Here is a 21,693-nt window from a genome sequence, read left to right on the forward strand (position 1 = left end):
AATCTGGTCTGTTCTCCAGGTGGCACGGGCCCAAGTGAGCCCTGCTGGGTAGGGCCTGGGGCTTTCCAATGCTCCTGACCCAACACTCCCCACCTGGGAGCATTCTCTCCCCGTCCATCAGCTCACCTGAGGATCAGTAATAGTAAGGTAAGTTTTGATGGTTTCCAGCACGGCCCGGCGAGGAGCTGGTGTGTCCCCGGCTGCAACAGGCTGCCCATACAAGTTGAAGAGGATTGGCAGAAAGTTCTTGGCAAAACGGCTCACTTCGGCACGGTCAGCCTCTGGCAGGAGGACCAAAGTTTGCATAAAAGGGGCTGGAGATGACCTCACAGGCTGTAGCCCAAAGGCATCCTTTAGGAGGACCTGTGACAGGACCATGGATGTGGGGCTTCTATGAGACAGAAGAGGCTGAGACCAGAGCCCAGAGAACAAGGTGCCACCATGACCTATGCTTCTCCATGGCTGCTGTCCTGGGGGCCAGGGAAACCCTTCAGCACTGACTGGATAACTCCCCAGATGTCGGTACATTGGGGGTAAAGAGAGAAAAGGGGTGGTTTTTTGCATCCTTGGGTCCCCAGCCGAAGCCCAGGTCCTTGCAAAGGATGAGCCATGGCTCAGGCACTGAGTCACAGCAAGCCAGGAGATGGGGGTCAGGGGACTTGTGCCATCACAGCCATCCTCCCACCAGCCTCCGACCCCAGAGCCCACGTACCTGCCTCACAGCCCTTGGTGATGAGAGTGCGCAGGGCCTGGCACACCGTGACCCTCAGGTCTGGGCGCTCGCTGATGGCTGTGCCCAGTGTCCGCGCCAGCCCTTTAAAGGAGGCGGCTACATCCGTGGGCCTCGTGCAGAACCCGGGCAGGAGGGTCCAGATCTGGGGAGGGTGGGGATGGTAAACGAGAATGACATTCAGCAACCCACGCCCCCGCACTACCCAACCCACATCCCCCTAACTGACCCTTTACCTGCCATTGCAGCGTGTCATAGATCTTGGACTCCACCATGCGGTCCACCTGGGCCAGGTCCATTGCTGGAGTGTAACAAAGGATACAGTGTGACCCTGGGCACCCTCCTACCCACCAGGCCCCATTTCCACCAAAACCAAAAGCCCAGTGATGAGGTCAATGTCGGTGATTCCTTTCTCCCCACAGATGGAAATTGTTCCTTCTAAATACCTAAGACCTCGCCCTCACCAGTTTGGCTCAGTGGACAGAGCGTCGGCCTGTGGAATGAAGGGTCCCGGGTTTGATTCCGGTCAAGGGCACATGCTTGGGTTGCAGGCTCCATCCCCAGTAAGGAGTGTGCAGGAGGCAGCCAATCAGTGATTCTCTCTCATCATTGATGTTTCTATCTCTCCCTCTCCCTTCCTCTCTAAAATCAATAAAAAATATATTAAAAAACAAATTAATTAAAAATAAATACCTAAGACCTGTATAAAACAGAAAGTAATGTCTCCTCATTGTCTTATTCATCCTATCTCTCTTGATTTTCTTTCTTTCTTTCTTTTTTTTTTTTTTACAGAGAGGAAGGGAGAGGGATAGAGCCAGAAACATCGATGAGAGAGAAACATCGATGAGCTGCCTCCTGCACACCGCCTACTGGGGATGTGCCCACAACCAAGGTACATGCCCTTGACCGGAATTGAACCTGGGACCTTTCAGTCCGCAGGCCGATGCTCTATCCACTGAGCCAAACCGGTTTCGGCTCTCTTGATTTTCTTATGTTTCTTTTTTTTTTAGAAATTGAATTTATTGGAGTGACATTGGTCAACATGAACACATAGGTTTCAGGTGTGGGTTTCTATGTTATAAGCTCTGTATGTTGCACTCAAAGTCAAATCTTCTCCTGTCACCATATATTGGTCTTATGTTTCTTTAAACAGACATACACCTTTAAAAACATAACCAACATGTACTATACATATATTGTTCTGAAACCTTGTTTTACTTGACAATTTCTGTGACAGGCTGTGTAATGGGCACTTACATGATTATTTCACTTAATCTTCATGTCACAATTATCATTCTTACTTACAGATGAGGAGCAGACCCAAAGGAATTGAATAAACTTGCCCAAAGTCAACCAACTGCAGTGGCTGAGCTGAGATCTGAATCTGATCTGTTCAACTCACCATCTACACGCCCATGTCTCTTTCTTTGTAATGACCACATTGTGTCCCACAGTGATGCTGGGACACATCATGGTGTTACCATAACTAACTTCACTGGAACCCAATGATGGACATGTAGGTTGTGTTAGAGTTTTTGCTAGAACATCTCTGCATACGTATAAGCCGCTGTGTGCTTGTGTAATTAATTACTCCATTAGTGGGAGAGCAGGCCAATGTCTGCCAGCCAAGGGCAGGCTCCTATAATGGGGGAAGGCCAGGCCATGCCTTCGAGCAGAGGGGAGGGACAGCCCACTGAATTAGGCACTCAAACACTGGCATGTCACCCGTTTGCCAGAGGGAGGCCTAGGGCTGGGGTGCTGGGCCAGGAGCCCTTCCCGACCCCTTCTGGCTGAGCTCCAGGACTGCGGTGGGCCCCATACCTTTGCTCTTCAGGGTAGTAGCCAGGGGCAAGAAGTAGGTGGTGAAAAAACCAAGTCGCGTCTCCCGGACATGGTCCCGGATGACGGGCAGCAGCCAGCTCCGTGGGAAATCCAGAGTCTCTCTGAAAGGAGGCAGGAGAGGCCCAGTGAGGAAGGGGTGACAGCCTGGAGGGCAGCACACCCAACAGCACGCCCCCTGCTGAGCTGGGGAGCATGTCAAGCCTGCTCTGGCCTCTCTCACTGACCCCCCATGGCACACGGAGACTTCACCCAAAGGAATGGACACCCTCCTGGGGGAGAGCAAGCCACCTGACCCTTTTAGGGCTCGTATAGAAGCCAACCAGGGTTGCACTTACTCAGAGCCATCAATTTCCAGAGGCACAGCCTGTAAAACCACCTCCGGTCCCATGCTGGCCACCGCAGCCCCCACTGCCTGGTCCAGAGCTGCCGTGTGGGGGAAGTGGGGGGAGAGGCGCAGGTCACACAGGGACTGGAGACACTGGAGCAAAGAGATGAAAGATTATACATCAAGATGTACTCGCAGAGCAAGCACCATGGCTGAGTCTGAGCCAAAGTCTCTAAGATGATGAGGTCAGGAGCGTGAGCCCAGGTTAAGCTCTGGGTCAGAAGTCACAAACCAGGAACCAAATGTAACCCACTGATGCTGTTTGACCCCTCCCCAGTGCTCCAGGATTTAAAAAAAAATCTGTATTCTTTAATAACAAGTAAAAATCAGGAGATTTTACATACAAATGCAGATTTCCAGTTTATCTTGAAAAACGACAAAGGTCTGGCAAAGGCGGACCTGTGTGCAACAACTAGCAAATGAACAGGCACTGAGGAGTGGCTGCCGCTCGAGAAGAGCTGCACCCTCAGCTGCACCACAGCCCAGACCCCCTAGGGCAAGCATGTCAAACTACGGCCCACGGGCCACATGCCTCGTTTATTTAACATGCCGACCGAAAGTCTGACATGTTTGCCCTAGGTCACCCCTCATGACCTCCCAGAGGAAGCCAGGTCTGCCCACCTCATCTATTACAGCCCAGCCAGCCCCGAGGAGCCTGCCATCCCGGGTGAAGGAAGCGGCGGTGGGTGAGGAAGGTGCCATGAGGCCGGGAGCTGCTCCACCTGCCGACAAGGTGCCTGCGGCCTGTCCTCAGGTCCCACCCTCTCCCAAAGCTGACCCCTGACCCTTAGATGGTTTACTCTGGGCTGCATGTAGTCACCTTCCTGAGACCTAAGGCTGCTTAAAACACTATCCTCATTCGTTACAGAAAATTCACAGGATTAAAAATTAAAAGGTAATGGGTGTGGGTAAGAGAATCACACTGGTTCCCTATTGAAAACTATCAACTCCAGCCAACACTAGTGAGCAGCTGTGTGTGGGCGGGGGTCCTGCCCCTCTTCCTTCCTCCCATGATGGCCCAGTCAGCTTCCTGGGGGCACAGTACTGGGCACCTGGTATGGGCACTGTGGCGGTGGGTGCAGTTAAAGTGCAGAGGTAACAGAGACACAGGCCCCTTCTAGTCCAAAAGCCCAAGTGCCACTTCCTGCCCCGGCCCTAGCAGCTCCCCAACTCACCTTCTTCATCACAGGGTGGGCCTGCCTCCCACAGGCCTCGAAGAAGACACACAGCAGCTGCAACACGGAGCTCCAGGCCGCATGGAATTTGTATGTGAGGCCCTCCTCCACTGCCCTGCCAAGGGAGCAGCAGTCTGGGCCCTGGCCACGCCCCCCGGGCCCTGGCCAGGAAGTCAACAGCTACACCATGAGCTATAGACGCCAGCTGGCCGCTAGGGCAGGGCCCCTCGAAAGGCCAAAGGGGAGACCTAGCATTTATGAAGTGCCCACACTGCTCCCTGTGCTGAGTTTAATTTATGCAACCTTTGAGCTTAAAGAAAAACACGTGGGGCAGGTTATTTGTTCAGTCTTCAAATGGTGAAACTGAGGCCCCGAGAGACAAAATAACCTTGTCAGGGTCACTCTGCTGGTGGCCAAACTGGGCCTCCAAAGCCCATGCTTTCCTGGCCTGACCCAATGTGCATGGCAGGGTAAGAACAGGTGGTCTAGGCAGGATGGGAAGCTGCACCAGGGAGGGCTGGCCCAGCCCCTCCTGCATGTGCACACCTTGCTTGGCTCCATCTCCCAAAATCTAGCCCCTGGAGGTTTTAGGCAAGAATGGCCAACAGGGGTCAGTGTGGGGAAAAGAATGGGCTAGGGAACTCTATTCTTGCTTTCTATTCTAGTTGGGTGATCTCAGCTTGTCCATCTGTAAAATGGGGTCAGTAGGACTACTAGCAGTTTCTATTTATTGAGCACCTAACTGGGTGCCAGGTACTGTTCTGACCACTTTGCACATATTACCTCATCTAACCCTCACCTGCGTTAGCCCCCTTTAAGGGATGATGACCTTGAGATATCGAGGTGGAGGAACTTGTCCCAGATGACTGGCCTGAGAGTCCACACTCATGAGCACCACACCATGGTGCATGGAACATGGCCAGGGCTCAAATCAACAGCAGCTGCTCTGGCACTGTGCACATGGCCAGTCAGTGACAAAGCAGAGACCTCTCATTACAAGGAACTTTCTACAAGGCACACCGTATTCCTTCTCATCTCAGATACTATGCTCTCACCTGAACATCTTGGCGACACACTGGGCAGGGCCTGAGGCTGAGGAGGTCACAGAGCCGATGCCAACCATGTGAGGAGCGACACATTCCTTCAGGATCTCCTGCAAAAAGGGGCCGCAGCTGTCTAAGCCCAAGGCAGCCCCCCAGTGCCACTGAGCCCTCGTATGGGCCTGCTTCCTGAAGCTTCTAGGCAGCCATCCCTCCCTGAGAACCTCCTGTCCAGGATGCAGCTGGCGTCTGAGGCAGGCTCTGGGAGAGACAGGCAGCTGGCAGAGCCCACTGTGCTCTCTGCTCCCCCCACTAAAGCTGGGGCTCAGGGGGCGTGGTACCTGGAGGCTCTGGGTGGCAGCTGTGACCACCTGTGAGTGGGGAGAGAGGAGGCAGGCGGTGGCAGTTCCAAAAAAGCGAGGGAGGTGACTCAGCCCAAGGTCCCGCTGCAGCCTGTCAAGACAAAACACTTCTGTGGGGCGGGGTGGCCCTGAGCCTGGGGGACTAGATGACTCAGGTCCAATGACGATCACTGATGTGGGGAGCTCTACAGGGCCCTTCTTGTGGGCGATTTTAGAAAGGGCTGTCATTCAAGTAACAGCTACAGGTGGTAAAAAAATTCAAACAGGTGCTCACGGTATAAAGTGTCTTCCTCACCAAACCTTTCTCCCAACTGACCCTCAGATGTACTTCCCAGGGGAAAATCAAGGTTAAGTTTCTCCAGTACTCTTCCAGAAGTTTATCGCTAAATTTATGTAACATTTATCACATGCCAAGTACTGACATAACTTGCATTCATTCATTTAAAGCCCACAAAAGCCCCCACAAACATAACACAGAACATGAAACCTTGCAAAACTGAGATTAAGTGTTATTACATTTAACATTTCATAGGTGAGGAAACTGAGGCACAGAAAAGTCAAGTAACTTGCCCAAGGCCACCCAGCTAGTGGAGGGTGGGTCAGGACTCACACCCTGGTAGTTTGCAAATAATCACAGCATCCATGCTGCTCTGCACCTTGCTTTTTCTCAATGTATCTTGAAGGTCTTTCCACATCAGCACGCACACACCTACTTCAATTATCCCTGACGGCTGCCTCGTATTTCACTGTTTATATGTAATCAGTCCCCTCCTGGGTCACGGTTGGGCTGTCTCTAGGTTTTTTGCCATTAACCACGGTGCTACCACAAACATCCCGACACAACGTGGAAGTCCTGTGGGATAAATCCCGAGAAGCAAAGCACGAAGCTATTTTGCCATTTTCCAGCACCTCCAGGTGAAAGTGAAGGGTCTGGTACAGGAAGGACATGGGCCTGGCAGACCTGGCTGTGCCCCTGAATAGCCTCAAGACCAGCTGGCTCGCAGTGCTTCAGTTTCTGGTTTATGAAATGGGCTAAGGCCTTCTTCGTGGGGTGGTCGTGATCAATCCCGTGAAACATAGTGCCGGGGGTGGGGGTGGGAGGAGCAGGCCAACGGGAACCCTTCAGTGGAGGCGAGGACAGACACACAGGTGGAGCCTCGGGGCTCGGGGGGCCTTAGAGACCCTTCTTCCAGGCAAAATGCAAGTCACCAATTGACACACCGATTCTTCTCAGCCTTACTTGGGAAAAGTGAAATTGTCAAGAGGCTACTGCTATTAAATGGTCAAGTTCAACTGTGAGTGTTATGACAGAGACACAAAGCAGAAACTGGGCTCACAGGACAGTCCCTGAAGAGGGGACCATTAACTCAGGTGGTTAGAGCTGCAAAGTGGATGATATCCTCTGAGAGGGAGACCAACTGCACAGGATGACAGCCAGGGGTGACAAGATCAGGATGGCACTTGGGCCCCACCCGAGGGCAGTACCCTCGACCCATCCTTGCGGCTAGTTGGCCAACACTTAGGCATCAGCCCCAGCTAACACCCAGCCCCGTGCCTCATAAAATAGGAGGTGGCTGCTACACACTCAACATGGAACTGCCGCCATTCCCAGGAAGCTGAACCGCCTCCAGCTTCCAGCTCGTGTCCTTCCCACACGCACCGCAGGGCAGGGAGCCTGGCTGGAGGCCCTGGGCCACGCCTCCACCTCACCTTACCTGACCAGGTTGATGTGAGCTTTCTCCATGACCTTAAGCCAGGCCAGCAGTGGCTGTAAGTCATTCTCACTGGGAACGTAGTCATACAAGGCCTAGAGGGGAGACAGGAAATAAGCAGGTGTCTGAGCAAATGCGTCCAGCAGCAGCCCAATGACAAAGACCCCTTCCATCCCGAGGCCCCAGCATGTCCCACCGACAGGCCTACACATGCGGCCCCAGAACACAGCACCCCCTTGACCTCCCAGCTCCATTAACCCTTCCAGTTCTGCTTCTATGGAAGTTCCTAGGAGCAACGGAGTATAACTTGGGTCACACAAGCCACTGTGAACCTGACAAAAGCCACAGAGCCCTTCTCTGGAAAAATGCACATGAGCACACATTTTGCAAACAATGTGGAGGAGTTTCTGCACCTTCCCCAAATCCATCCACTAGATCCCTAAGGTTGGGAACCCCTGCTCAAAATCCCATGAGACCTTGCTGAAATCATAAATTAACTACCACCAACTCAAGAGTCAGCTCCTCCAGCTCCTGTGGGTACGGATGTGGCTCTGGTGGAATCTCCTGGCTGCCTGTCTACCACTCTCCTGCAATGGGGCAGCCCAGCCCACTCAACCTCACCCTGCAGACAAGTAACAGGACCACCCCACCCCAACGTAGCCATGCCCCCTCCCCATCGCCAAGTCTCACCGTGATGATCTGGGCATTGAGCTCTGCAGGCAGGGTACCTGGGCCAGGCTTGGCATGGAAGAGGCTGTGAAAGGCCTGCATGGCACAGGCTGTCACCAGCTGGAGAGGACACATAAGCTTAGTGAGCAACCTGAAAGCCCTGGGCTCCTCAACCTCCCACTCCAGCAAGTGAACTAGGGGAAGACTCAGCCCCCTGACCCTCAAACATGCCCCCGGCACCTGGACATTCAGAGCACTGTCACTTCAGTAAACCTTGGCAGCCAGTAAAAATTTTAAATGATTTAAACAAAGACAATCTAGAAACATGAACAAAGTATTTTTTTGTTGTTGTTAATCCTCATCTGAGGATATTTTTCCATTGATTTTTAGAGAGAGTGGAAGAGGAGAGACAGAGAGAGAGAAACATCGACACGATAGACACAGCAATTGGTTGTCTCCCAATCACACCCCAACCGGGGCCAGGGATCAAGCCTGCAACAGAGGTATGTGCCCTTGACCAGAATCGAACCCGAGACCCTTCAGGCCAACACTCTATCCACTGAGCCAAACTGACTAGGGCATGAACAAAGTATTTTTAACATAAAGGGCTAAAAGATAAAAGAGCAGGTTATGAATGGTTTGGATACCATAATTACAACTGTATTTCATGCTTTCATGTTAACTTATCCAAAGAGAAAATGTCTGAAAGGATACACAGTAAGTTCTTGGTACTGTTTATCTTAGGAAGTGAGAGTTGAAGGGAAAACAAAGACTTGTATTTTTTACTTTATAAACTCCTGAAAGGTTTTTCTCTTTTAAACAGTGATCATGCTATTTTTATAATAAATACTTTAAAATATGTGTATGAGCCCTGGCTGGTTTGGCTCAATGGATAGAGCGTCAGCCTGCAGACTGAAAGTTCCCAGGTTCAATTCCGGCCAAGGGCACATGCCTGGGTTGTGGGCTCAGTCCCAGTGGGGGGCGTGCAGGAGGCAGCCAATCAATGATTCTCTCTCATCACTGATGTTTCTGTCTCTCTCTCCCTCTCCCTTCCTCTCTAAAATCAATAAAATATATTTTAAAAAAAATAAAATATGTGTATGAGTAAACACTACAAGAGAACACATAAAGATGACCAGAATTGTGCTAGAATGGCAGAAATGTAGGGGATCATTTTTATGTATCTTTAACATCATCGCACAGATGTCAGTAACTTAGGGGGGAAAAAAGAGAAATAACTGTGACTGTGGTTCGAGTAGAGCTCAAGGCAGGGAGAGGACTGACGCTTTACCAGCCCCACCACAGTTCCAGCTCACTCTGCTCTGATCTGAGGCCAGCTCCCAACTGGACCAGGACCCAGAAGCTGGCCCAGCCTGCCTGACACTGGGGGTGAGATGGAGTCCTCGGTTGTAGCTAAGAGCAGGGCCAGGGCAGGGAGACACTCAGGCCCTGCCTTTGGCCTCACCAGGGAGTTCCCTGACAGCCAGCACCCCGGGCCTGGGGTCTGCAGCTGGACCCTCCACTACCCTCAGACCATCCTCAGGGTGCCCCTGCCCGCTGGCTCTCAGCCTGAGCTCACCACATGGCTCAAGGTCATGACCCTGAGGAGAGTCTCACTGCAGCTCTTCACCAGGCCCTCCGGGAAGCAGGGCAGCAGGTCCTTCAGCAGTGTCAGCATGTGCAGCGTGGTGGTAGCCTCCTTGGAGCCTGGCAGAGCAAGGGGAGCTGAGACTCCAGCCCACTCACTGCAGCGGGCCCTGTCCTCCCTGCAGGCCCCACCCTCAGCTTGGCTCCTACCTCCAGACTTCTCAATCTCCTGGATGCAGAACTTGGCGGTGGACGTGGCAGCAGGGTGGTGGGCAGGAGCCTTCTCACCGAACATGAATTCACTGCCCTTGATGACCGAGCACACTCCATGCTGGGCAGCCTTCCGGATCTGAGGAGCAAAGGAAGGGGGTGAGAGCAGGGCCAGCATTCAACCAGCAGCTGGGGTGGTCGGCACAACCGCCCACCAAAAAGTAGTGACCACACACCGCCCACATGGTCAATGCTATACCTTGGGCTTCAAGTACAGACACCTGAGCTATGGAGTGAGACAAACCCTGGCTCTAATTCTTGCTTTCCTCCTAACTCACCACACAGCCCTGAGCAAGCCAAGCAGCTTAATCTCTGAGCTTCCATGTCCTCATCTTTACAGCAGGGAGCCATTCACTCATCAGCAACATCGAGCGTCCACCACGCCAGCACTGTTCTTACACTGTTCCCCGTGCTGGCAGCGTGGCAGCGAACAGAGCAAACAACTCATGTTCTACTGGGAGGCAGAAACAAACAACCATACACCAGAAGGTAAAAGTACTTTGCAGACAATAAAGCAGGGCTATTACTCTTTATCCGACAGTTAGAAAAGTGTCACTCCAGTAGTGACATTGTAGCAGAGACCTGAAGAAATGGAGGGCAAGTTCACATGGATACCCATGGAAAGAGGCGTGAGCCACCTGGGTAACAGTGCTCAGCCAGTGAGTGATGACTATGACTGGTATCACTGTTACATGCTTCCTGCCCTGAATTTCAGGAGGAAATGATGGCCAACCAGCACTTAATGAGCACCTGCCTATGCGGGAACCGCACCTGGCCTGTGAGGATCACCGGAGCCTCCCCACACCCTCACAGCAAGGATATTATTAGCCCTCTTTCACAGCTGGGAAACTGAGGCTCAGAGATTAAGTGACTTGCCTAAGGTCACAGCACAAGCTGTGAGTCCAAGTATCCAACTCAGGTCGGTGTGATTCCAAAGCCCCCCTCAACCCTCCTGCCACTGTCACTAACCTGTCACTACCCAGTGAGGCGGCAGGAACTCAGAAGGGCCTGACAGTGAACATCCCTCCTGCAGGAGCTGCCCCTCGCTTTCTGGGAGCTGGGCAGATGGGACCTCAGAGGCAAGAACCCAAGACTCTGGTCGCGCTCCCCATCCCACTCAGACAAGCCAGCCCTGCCCCACCCACCGCCTTGAGTGGCTGATCCATTCCCATATCCTGGGGGCCCAGCGGTCTCACCTTGGGCTTGGCGTGCATGGTGAAGCTCAGCAGCCCGTGGTACACCTGCAGAGTCACGGGGTAGCCCCAGGCCTCCAGGTCCTGCTTCCGCAGAAGGGTGGCCAGGCACGAGAGGACCTTGAAGAGGAGAGCCAGGGTCTCTCAGCTCCACCCTTTTCAGCCAGGCAGGGAAAAGCCCAGCTTCTCACCGACTCCACAGATCCCAAAGGGACCCATCTGAGGGTCCACAGAGTGTCCCCACCCCTCTCAGGGAGCACCCATGCTTTGGCCGCTGTTCTGGAAGACAGCAGAGGAGAAACTGAGAACCAACTACTAACCCATCGGAGGGCAGAGGTGGAGCCACTGCTGGCCTGGGCTGACAGGATACTCATGAAGGCTTTAGAGGTATCCGAAAACTTCTTCATGAGCACAGGACTGGGCACTCTACAGGAGAGAACAGAGAAAGTCAGCGTCCCAGAGGGGCTCCAAAAGCAGCTGGTACAGCCCTGCCCTGGTCTGAAGGAGGAAGCTGGACAGAGGGAGGCAGCGCTGGCCTGTCACTCAGCAAGTGAACAACAGTTAAGACAAGAGCTCACCCTTCCCGACACCCCGTACGGTGAGATCTCCATGGCACCTGAGCTGCCTGCCTCCCTCGCCTTCTTCACTACCCATTCTCTGTACCACCCACTAGATGGGCCCTATAAACTCACACCATTCCTCTCCCCACCTTCCCCCTGGCGCCAACATTCCACCCCATCACTCCTGCCCCACTGGCTGCACCAGGGCTGCCCCCTTGCCAGTCTACAGGCTCCTGAGCCGCCCCCTGAGCCTGATGCAGAATGCCACCAATACTCCAGTATCCTTGTGTTCTGTTTAACAATTCCTTGATCCTGCCCCTCCCGTCCACACTCCCTTCTCCTCTCCACAAAGAGCCTTGGGTCCAGACAGAACCCAGAACTCACCGCTTCAGGACAAGGTTCAGCAGGTAAGCAACAGCGGCCAGAGACTCCGGGGACTCCACCGCTTCCATTGTCGTCATCTGAGGACCAGATCACAGCGGGGTGTGAGCAGGAAATGTGCCATGCTGGGCAAGCTGGGTGCTGGGGGGCACCACGTGCCCAGCAGAACAGTTATGACCAAGAAGGCTGTCAAAGGTTCAAATCCCTGAGATGCTACTGTTAGTCTTAGGCTGGCAACTTAACCTTTCTGTGACTCAGTTTCCTCACTGATAAAATAGGGATAACAGTACTTATAAGGTGTTGAACGAACACGTATGAAACAATTAGAATACTGCCTGGCACACGATAAAAACCTTATATTGCTATGTAATTTACTCCATTTTTCTAGAGCAGAGATGGCCAAGCTTTTTCTGTAAAGGGCCAGATAACAAATATTTTAGGCTTTGCAATCTATCTACGGTCTCTACTGCATATTCTTCTTTGCGTGTTTTAACAATCCTTTAGAAACATAAAAACCACTCTTAGCTCTCAGGCTGTAAAGAAATAGGCCATGGGTCAGATTATGTCTCTGGGCAGTCGTTTGCCAAGCCCACTCTAGAGTAGTGGCTCTAAAAATGACTGAGGATTCCCCAAAGGTTCTGTTTATGTAAGTTACACCTACTGATATTTGCCACAATAAAATTAAAACTGAGAAAATTTCAAACCACAAGAATATGAAAGCACAATTCAATTAGCTGTCAAAATAATGTCATCAGACATCATGTAACTTCTGGAAAACTCCACGGTACACTCATGAGTGAGAAAGAGATAAATGATGTACTAGTATTATTATGGAAATAATTCTGACCTAGCCAACTCCCCAAAAGGGTCTTGGGGACCCCACACCACACTTTGAAAAGCAGTTTTCTAGAGGCTCCCCTGGGCCTTACTTAGCTTCATAGATCAAGGGGATAAAACCCAGAGTAGTGGATTTTTGTTTTAGACAAAAATGCAGCAAATACCACTAGCCTTTCCAAGCCACCGGAGAATGACTGAAGTACTTTCACCTGTTCAAGGTGGTCCTTCGCTCCCCACATGCCAGGGCACCATCTTCCCTCTAGAGCCTGAATAACTTGCTGCTCTGAACACCCACCCCCAAGTCACACCCACTCACCAGGGCTGCAAAGTACTCGGTCTCCGTCTCCTTCCCTCCCTGGGAGCGAATCACCTCTGTGACAGCAGCCAGAACAGCACAGATCTGCGTACGAAGAAGGCACCTGTGACATCTATTCCAAATCTAACCCCCCCAACGGTAGCCTCTTCTCCTTGCTCCTTCACAGATTAATCTTCTGGTAGCCCAGAGGTTGAGCAGCATTCAGAGACAGAGGTACACACCACAGAGTCTAGCACACAGGAAGCTTAGAACATATTTGCCAAAATTCCACCCCTACAATGCTCTCTCTTATAGAAATACCTGCACAAATGTGTGAGCATTTTATGTACAAGTATGTTTACCGCAGCAACAAATTAGAACAACCAAGCAGCCACCAACGGGATTTAATATTATACTATTATTTAATAAATAATGACAGACTCAAATACTATGTAACTATTGAAAAGAATAAGGAACAACTATGTACATTCATTAACACAGAATTACTGTTCAGTCGGGGGAAAGTTGCAGAACACTGCATATAAAATATAAACCTAAACAAAATGTAGATGAGCCCTAGCTGGTTTGGATCAGTGGATAGAGTGTCGGCCTGTGGACTGAAGGGTCCCGGGTTCGATTCGGGTCAAGGGCACATGCCCGGGTTGTGGGCTCGATCCCCAGTGGGGGACGTGCAAAAGGCAGCCAATCAATGATTCCCTGTCATCACTGATGTTTCTATCTCTCTCTCCCTCTCCCTTCCTCTCTGAAATCAATAAAAATGTATTTAAATTTTTTTTAAAAAGTAGATGAAATATACGAAAAATCTAGAACAGTAATGTTGACAAGAGGTTACTGTGCATCTGAAATGTGGCTAATGTGATGGAGGAACTGAATCTTTAATTTTAAAATTTTAATTAAATGTAAAAACGAATACTTGATCTAGTTATTGGAAAAACACAGATTTAGAACTTGTATATACACATGAATCTACTTTTGCAACTGTAAGTTTTATAAACTCTAAATAAAATCAAGCTCTAGCTGGTTTGGCTGAGTGGACAGAGTATCAGCAGAATTGGCCTGTGGCCTGGATTGGATTCCGGTCAAGGGCACATGCCCGGGTCGCGGGCTCAATCCCCAGTAAGGGGCATGCAGGAGGCAGCCAATCAATGATTCTCTGTCATCAGTGATATTTCTATCTCTCCCTTCCTCTCTGAAATCAATAAAAATATATTTAAAAAAATACAAATCAAGTATTTCCAACAAAGACATAGCACCCAAATGGAGATTTTAAGGGTAAAATACGTACTAGATTTTGAAAACTTAGTATGATAAAAATGTAAAGCATCTCATTATTTTTATATTGGTTATATATTGAAATGATATTTTGGATATACTAGGTAAAATCAAGCACATTATTAAGATTAATTTCCTGGCGGGGTGGCTCAGTCAGTTGGAGCATTGTCCCATACACCAAAAGGTTTCAGGTTTGATCCCTGAGTACATAAAGTAACTGAGTGATGTTCCTCTCTCTTTCTCTCCCTCTCCTTCCCTCTATCCCTTCTTCTCTCTCTAAAAAATCAATGAGAACATACCCCGAGGTGAGGATTTTTAAAAAGATTAATTTCACCTGCTTTTTACATTCTTTAACATGGCCACTAGAAGATTGAAATTATATTTATAACTTGTATTACATTTCTGTTGGAAGGGGGGGGGGGGTCTAGGGAGATATACAATGACCCATTAACAGTAGCTACCAGGAAGAAGTTGGTAGAACAACTTTCACATTTCATTCTACTCACATCACTTTGGTACCATTTATAATTTTGACATTTTTCTTTCTTTTTTTTTTAATCCTCACCCAAGGATATTTTTTCCATTGATTTTTTAGAGAGGAAGGGAGGGAGGGAGGGAGGGACATCAATGTGAGAGACACATCAATTGGCTGTCCAGGGCCAGGGATCAAACCTGCAACCAGAGGTATGTTCCCTTGACTGGGAATCGAACCTGCAACTCTTCTGTCTGAAGGCTGGCGCTTTAACCACTGAGCAAACCGACCAGGGCTCTTTTTTTTTTTTAATTTTAATTATAAGAGAAAGTTTATTTAGAAAGTTAAAAAGATAGTAGAAGTGAGCCAGATGGGCTGCTTAAGCTCAGGAAACAAGTTACAGAAGCAAAGGAAGGCGGGCCCTGGAAGCTCAGGAGATGGAAAGGCCAAGGTAATGTCCTGGGAGAAACCAAATGGGACTGGAAAGGCTCAGCGTGCTCCCGAGATGGAGAGCATGCTGCCATTTTTCATTTACACAACGAAAAGGAATAAATATACATAACTTTAAAATATAAGCTAAAAATAGTAAACTTAGTTGTTACATAAGTAACATTTTCCAACCTGTTACTTGGCATGAAATATTCGACAAATGTTTCTCAAAAATATTCTTTGTAAAAAATCCTGTTTAGATACAGTTGAAGAGAAGAATGGGAAATATTTCTCCCATGAAGTGCTTTACACTTGAGCAGGGTGGGGGGGATGCTGTTAGAAAAAGCAGAAAGTGGAACCTGCCCCAGGAGAAGTAATAAGTAGGGAATGCCAAGGGTAGGAGAGGTGACGCATCATGCAGAAATCCCAGCTGCTGTCACCAGACACCAAAAACATAAAAAGCAGGAGTCTGGTCCCTCTTCCCCAACCCGCGCCCTCCTGACCCTCCCGCTACCTCCTTGTGGGCGGCCGAGTTGGACTCCCAGAAGCGCTGCACTTTGCTGAAGGTGACGTTCGTGCAGTCGGACAGACCGCTTAGGAAGGTGGCTGAGGACTTCTCCGTGAGAGCCGGCACCTCCTCGTCTTCCATAGCCGCCTCCGGGGCTTCGCTCTTGTCCAGGCGCAGGGACCCTGACTGCAGCTCATTGTGCAACTTCAACGCGTCAACTGTCAGGTCGCTCTTTCCTGAAAACCGAGGCACAAAGTAAGACCCCAACTTCTACCCTTCTGTCCAGGAGAAAAAGCATCACCTGTAAGAAACGAACCGGTGGCGTCCAGGCCCCCAACCCGAGAGGCTGAATTCTGAACGCGGTCTTCCTCATCGGCCCACTGTACGCCTAGAACTTAGAAAAGCCCAAAAGGGAACCCTCCTGGTAAAAGTTCCTGCCTCCCTGTCCTGATGGCATAAGCGCCGGTGGGAACCGGCTGGGGGCTGCACTCAGGAGCATGGGAAATAAATGGAGGTGAAAACGCTTTGTAAAGAGCCACCAGATTAATTATAGCCACGAGTGCCAACTCGGGTGACACCCTGAGACAAGTCATTCCCTGCTGTGGACTCAGTTTACGCGGCTGTTAAACAGGGAGGTGGGCCTGTACAGCAGGCTCCAGACCCGACAATCTAAGATGGAAGGCCCAATGCCTGGGCCAGAGAGGCCAGACCCATCCGGACCCAGGCCCGTCCAGAACCCCGCCGCCGGCGTGCCCAGGACCGGACTCCACTACCTGAGGGCCGGCTGAAGAAACGGCTGCGGGCGGCCTGGCGGTGGCGGCAGATGGCGGGGTTGCTGTCGCTGCTATGGCCTTTCTTCCAGCGTTTCAGCTTGGCGGAGACTCCGGAGGGCAGCTTCCCGGAGCGACCCATGTCGACTCAGTTTATAGGACCGGCTGCCAGGGACGCGGCAACACGCGGAGAACCCACGTGGGTTCTCAGCCCGCTCCGCTTCCTCTTCCTCTGGCGCCACTTCCGGATTTGCGTCCGTTACCATAGCAAACCAGTCAACATCCGGTCTTACGTTTCCTCCGGACACAGGATTCATTGGAGGGGCTCGGAGATTTGCCGCTCAGGAAGAAGTCGTGTTGCTAAGGAATCCCCTCCACTCCTACACCGGGGCCACGGTTCTTGGCCACAGGGGTGAGCCATATAAAACTGGAATTCCTTTGCAGGTTAAAAAAACAAACCAGCCCAAACAGGTTTGGCTCAGTGGATAGAGCGTCGGCCTGCGGACTCTAGGGTCCCAGGTTCCATTCCGGTCAAGGGCATGTACCTTGGTTGCTGGCACATCCCCAGTAGGGGGTGTGCAAGAGGCAGCTGATCGATGTTTCTCTCATCGATGTTTCTAACTCTCTATCCCTCTCTCTTCCTCTCTGTAAAAAATCAATAAAATATATTTTAAAATAAATAAATTAAATAAAAATAGACGTCCCCGCCCTAACTGGTTTGGCTCAGTGGATAGAGCGTCGGCCTGCAGACTCAAGGGTCCCAGGTTTGATTCCAGTCAAGGGCATGTACCTTGGTTGCAGGCACATACCCAGTAGAGAGTGTGCAGGAGGCAGCTGATCGATGTTTAAAAAACAAACAAACAAAAAAAAAACAACAACTTACATTTATATTTTTTAAAATCTAATTTCAAAATTCAAACATTATTTGAAAGAGTCAAAACCTGGCCAAACTTGAAAGGGTAAAAAATCAGTTTGGCTGAAAAGAGAAAAAAACCGTGAGTGATACTCTAAACCTGCTTAGCTATTTTCATTTATTAGTGGCGATACCCAATGGCTAAGCCAAGCATGTCAAACTCAAAGGCTAACACCAGCCAAATGAACAAGGTTTAAGTTTATGTGGGCTACAAAAAAACAAAAGCTTCAATTTTCATAGAAACAGGTTTATTTCGATAAGAGACATACTAAATACAAACGGCAGAAATAACAGTAATTGTTAATATAAAATAATAGAACATTTTAATAAAAATTAATATTTTTTCTTGAACATTAACTTACCAGACACTGAATAACTGCACAAATGAATAAGTGTAACACAAATAAACCTATTTTTCTTGTTCTCCAAAAGCAAAATATTTCCTGTTGCACACACCAAACAAGTCAGTCCAAGGCTAATGATGTGGCAATCAGCTGCTAAAATATTCGCTGCTAGTATAGTTCTTAGGGTACACTAGGAGAGAAATGGTGCGCCTGTGTGTAAGGCGCGTAAGGGAAATGAATGCAACACGAGTATAGTAATCAGTCATTAGCAAACGTTGTAGTTTGTTATTAATAATTATGCATAACAGGATATTGTAAAAATTAAGTTACGAAATTTTTATTAAAACGTTTCTTACATACCGTTATATTGGCTGGGCGGCAAAAATATTCATTGTGGGCCACATGTAGCCCGTGGGCCATGAGTTTGACATGCTTGGGCTAAGATGAACTCGCCAGATGAAGAGCACTCAATCCATGCTTGTTAATTTCCTCTCCTAATTCCACTTCAGAACTCATTCTCAATTCTCTGCAATCCTCCCCAAAATCTTTTAGCCAGAACTCAAACCTTACAAAAGATGCTACCCTCCCCCTTTAGTGAGGAATTCCCTCCCTCACTTAAAATAAAAAAAAACTGATTTTGTCAGACTAAGACTTGATCCTGGCGGGTTTTGACTGATTAGGCTTTAAACAGTCATTTTACAATTTTTTTTTAGCTCCTATTAATAAGACACTTTGAAAGTCAATCTAAATCAGTGATTTTCAGCCAGTGTGCCACGGCACACTGTTGTCCCACAGAGGCACACTGGTGTGTGCTGCAAGAATTTAAAAAACATGCAATACACGACTAGGTAGGGGCACTGACCTCTTTTCCCTTAGATTGTCAAATACAAAAATGACAACAGCCAACACAACAATAACTGGCCCTTTGAATGAAAATTATACCTATTTTTTTTGTCATATAGGCAAAAAATATAGCATTTTTGGTGTGCTGCAGAATTTTAGTAATCCGTTTATGTGTGCCATGAGATGAAAAAGGTTGAAAATCGCTGTTCTAAATGAACCAGAAGTCAACAGAGTTTTTGCATCCAGCTTCTTTCACTTGCAATGGACTGCGGCTGGGAACACAAGCTAAGCTAACCAGATGCTGGACTGGACTGTGCTTTAATATGCAGCGGAGAGTCTAGGCAGTGGCCTTAATTCCGACCCTCCTAAAGAAAAGATGGACTTTTTCCATGGCAGGACCGATGGAGAATGAGACCTTGGAGAGAAACTCCCTTAATCTTACATCATCAATAAAGCTTTCCACAAAACCCATGATACCCCATACTCCTGTGGGGGCCTCGGGAAATTCTTTTCCCCACAGTACCCTAAGAACTCTACTTCCACCAATAACACTGTGATCTAAATGTTTGTGTCCCCCCAAATTTATATGTTGAAATCTTAACTCCCCAAAATAATAATATTAGAAGATAGGATCTTTGAGAGGTGCTTAAGTCTTGAGGATGGATCCCTCATGAATGGAACTGGTGTCTTATAAAAGAAAGTCCAGAGAGATCCCCAACCACGTGAAGACACAGTGAGCAAGGCAATGGCTATGAAATAGGAAACAGGTTCTTACCCAACCAGGCTGGCACCCTGATCTGACTTCCAGTTGCCAGAACTGTAAGAAATACATTTCTGGTCCTAGCCAGTTTGGCTCAGTAGATAGAGCGTTGGCCTTTGGACTGAAAGGTCCCGGGTTCGATTTCGGTCCAGGGCACATGCCCAGGTTGCAGGCTTGATTCCCCATGGCGGGTGTGCAGGAGGCAGCCGATCAATGATTCTCTCTCATCATTGATGTTTCTATCTCTCTCTCCCTCCCCCTTCCTCTCTGAAATCAATAAAAATATATTTTTAAAAAAATAACTAGTTAAGGCTAAAACCCTACAAAGAGGCAGCAATACCAACCAGGCAGGCTGGGATTTTGCAAATGAGATGGGGAGATGAAGAGGCCCATGGTCATGACAGCCTTCCCATCCTTTCTCTAGGCAGAGACACCTGCTGGCTTCCAAATGAGTCTGCATCACACTTGGTAGAGCCTCTGGAGGAACCACAAATCTGGAATAGGCATTGGCGGACTGCTGGCCATCTGCTGGCCCTCCGTCCTGAGATAACTGCTCAGAGCCTCCTCCAGGTAGCATGTGGTGAGAGAACAAGAGGCATCCACATGTCCTGAGCACAGACTCTGCCAACCCTGCACCCCAGGGTTCACTTTTTTGGGGAAGAACCAACCTCCCCAACCCTGAATTCTAGCAACATCTTCCACTCGGAAGCACTGGCCATTTCCATGATTAGCCACACCTACAAATAGTGAGGAGGACCACTCACATCTGTAGGATGGGTCCTGTGGTTACACCCTCTGGATTAGAATCCAAGGACTACCACTTGCTGTGTGACTTGGAGTAAGTCACTTTCCTCTCTGAGCCTCAGTTTTCCTCACTTGTAAAATGGAGATAAGAAGCCTATCCATAGGGTTTATGAGAACTCGATAATAATTGTGAAGTGCTTATTAGCCCATTGCTTGGCACATAGTGAGTAGACAATAAGTGTGAACTAATTATTGTTATCCAAAATACTTCCTTGATATCCAAAAGACTTTCTCATTTGTTATCTAAGTGAGGAGGGCAGAGTGAATGTCCTCATTTCCCAGATGGGGAAACGTGGGGTTCAGTGATACCCCAAAGGTCGCACAGTCAGTCAATGGGCAGAAGCCACGAGATCCAACTCTAAGCCCAGGAGCCCCTTCTGTAGCACTGCTCTCAAAACCATCTGTGAGGCTCACGTGGAGGGAACAGGGGTGCTGCACCCAAAGCACTGAGCCCCAGGGGAGCAGGAAGGCCGTTTTTAGGTCCGTGGGCTGTAATCTGTTATGACACAGGGCAGGAGGAAAGGGAAGTTGAGGCCTAGCCTCTTGCCCCAAAGAGGAAGTGGATGGTCTGGGTGCCCAAGCTCTGGGGGAGGGAGAGGCCTTTATCACACCGGGCAGCCCATCATGACCACGGGGGTGGAGGTGCAGCTACTCCAGAGCCTTTCCTTCTACAGCTGTGCTCAAGCCCACACATCCTAGGTGTGACGGGGGCAGGTGGCTGAACTTTCTGAGCCACAGGTTCCTCATCTAAAAATGGGGTTGCTGCCCTAGCTGGTTTGGCTCAGTGGATAGAGCGTAACCTGCTAGGGACTGGAGGTCCCGGGTTCAATTCCAGTCAAGGGCACATGTCCCGGTTGCAGGCTCGATCCCCCAGAAGAGGATCCCCAATGATTATCTCTCATCATTGATGTTTCTATCTTTCTCTCCCTTGCCCTTCCTCTCTGAAATCAATTTTTAAAAAATTTTAAAAAATGGGGTTGCTTTTCTGAGTCTAAAATATCATGTGGCTGGCTGGCGTGGCTCAGTGATTGAGCATTGACCTATGAACCAGGAGTCCTGGTTTGATTGCCTGTCAGGGCACATGCTGGGGTGCAAGAGGCAGCCGATCAATGATTCTCTCTCATCATTGATGTTTCTATCTCTCTCTCCCTCTTCCTTCCTCTCTTAAATCAGTAAAAAAAATTTTTTTTAATGAAATATCGTGTGCAGAATGCTTAGCCACAAGCATGGCACATCACTGCTGCAGAAGACCGAGTGGCCCTCAGCTTCTGGGGCATTAACATTTGATCTGGTCCAGGAAGAGCTGTAAGTAACAGAGTGGCTTCCCCGAGTAAGTCTGAGGGAAGGAGCAAATGGCCCGATGTGCTAGAGAGGAAGCGTGTTTCTTTCCCAGTGTGACAAGGACTGGGATCTGAGAACAGCAGATGTGCTCCTGTTCAAAAGTGGAGACGGTCCCCAAGGTGGAGCCCGCCTCTCCCCACCTGACAGCAGGGCGTCTGGATGAAGGGGAACAGCATGA

The 21,693-nt window shown here is 49.5% G+C and overlaps 1 protein-coding gene across 1 annotated transcript in view; it reads right to left on the reverse strand.

Annotated features, from left to right (window-relative positions):
* RRP12 (ribosomal RNA processing 12 homolog) overlaps window positions 1-16,693 on the reverse strand; it is a 29,286-nt gene extending 12,593 nt beyond the window's left edge. Inside the window, exons 1-18 of the mRNA XM_008144126.3 lie at window positions 16,514-16,693; window positions 15,747-15,976; window positions 13,060-13,143; window positions 11,910-11,986; window positions 11,286-11,391; window positions 10,969-11,085; window positions 9,713-9,851; window positions 9,495-9,622; window positions 7,937-8,035; window positions 7,250-7,341; window positions 5,514-5,625; window positions 5,188-5,285; window positions 4,133-4,247; window positions 2,908-3,050; window positions 2,552-2,673; window positions 967-1,031; window positions 713-875; window positions 127-281 (exon numbers count right to left, since the gene is read on the reverse strand). Of these exons, the coding sequence (XP_008142348.2) occupies window positions 127-281; window positions 713-875; window positions 967-1,031; window positions 2,552-2,673; window positions 2,908-3,050; window positions 4,133-4,247; window positions 5,188-5,285; window positions 5,514-5,625; window positions 7,250-7,341; window positions 7,937-8,035; window positions 9,495-9,622; window positions 9,713-9,851; window positions 10,969-11,085; window positions 11,286-11,391; window positions 11,910-11,986; window positions 13,060-13,143; window positions 15,747-15,976; window positions 16,514-16,652 (2,184 nt within the window). The 5' untranslated portion in view covers window positions 16,653-16,693. The remainder of the gene's footprint in view (window positions 1-126; window positions 282-712; window positions 876-966; window positions 1,032-2,551; window positions 2,674-2,907; window positions 3,051-4,132; window positions 4,248-5,187; window positions 5,286-5,513; window positions 5,626-7,249; window positions 7,342-7,936; window positions 8,036-9,494; window positions 9,623-9,712; window positions 9,852-10,968; window positions 11,086-11,285; window positions 11,392-11,909; window positions 11,987-13,059; window positions 13,144-15,746; window positions 15,977-16,513) is intronic.
* Between the last annotated feature and the right edge of the window lie 5,000 nt (window positions 16,694-21,693).

The sequence above is a fragment of the Eptesicus fuscus genome, chromosome 17 (genome assembly GCF_027574615.1).
Source record: "Eptesicus fuscus isolate TK198812 chromosome 17, DD_ASM_mEF_20220401, whole genome shotgun sequence".
In the NCBI taxonomy this organism is placed as follows: Eukaryota; Metazoa; Chordata; class Mammalia; order Chiroptera; family Vespertilionidae; genus Eptesicus; species Eptesicus fuscus.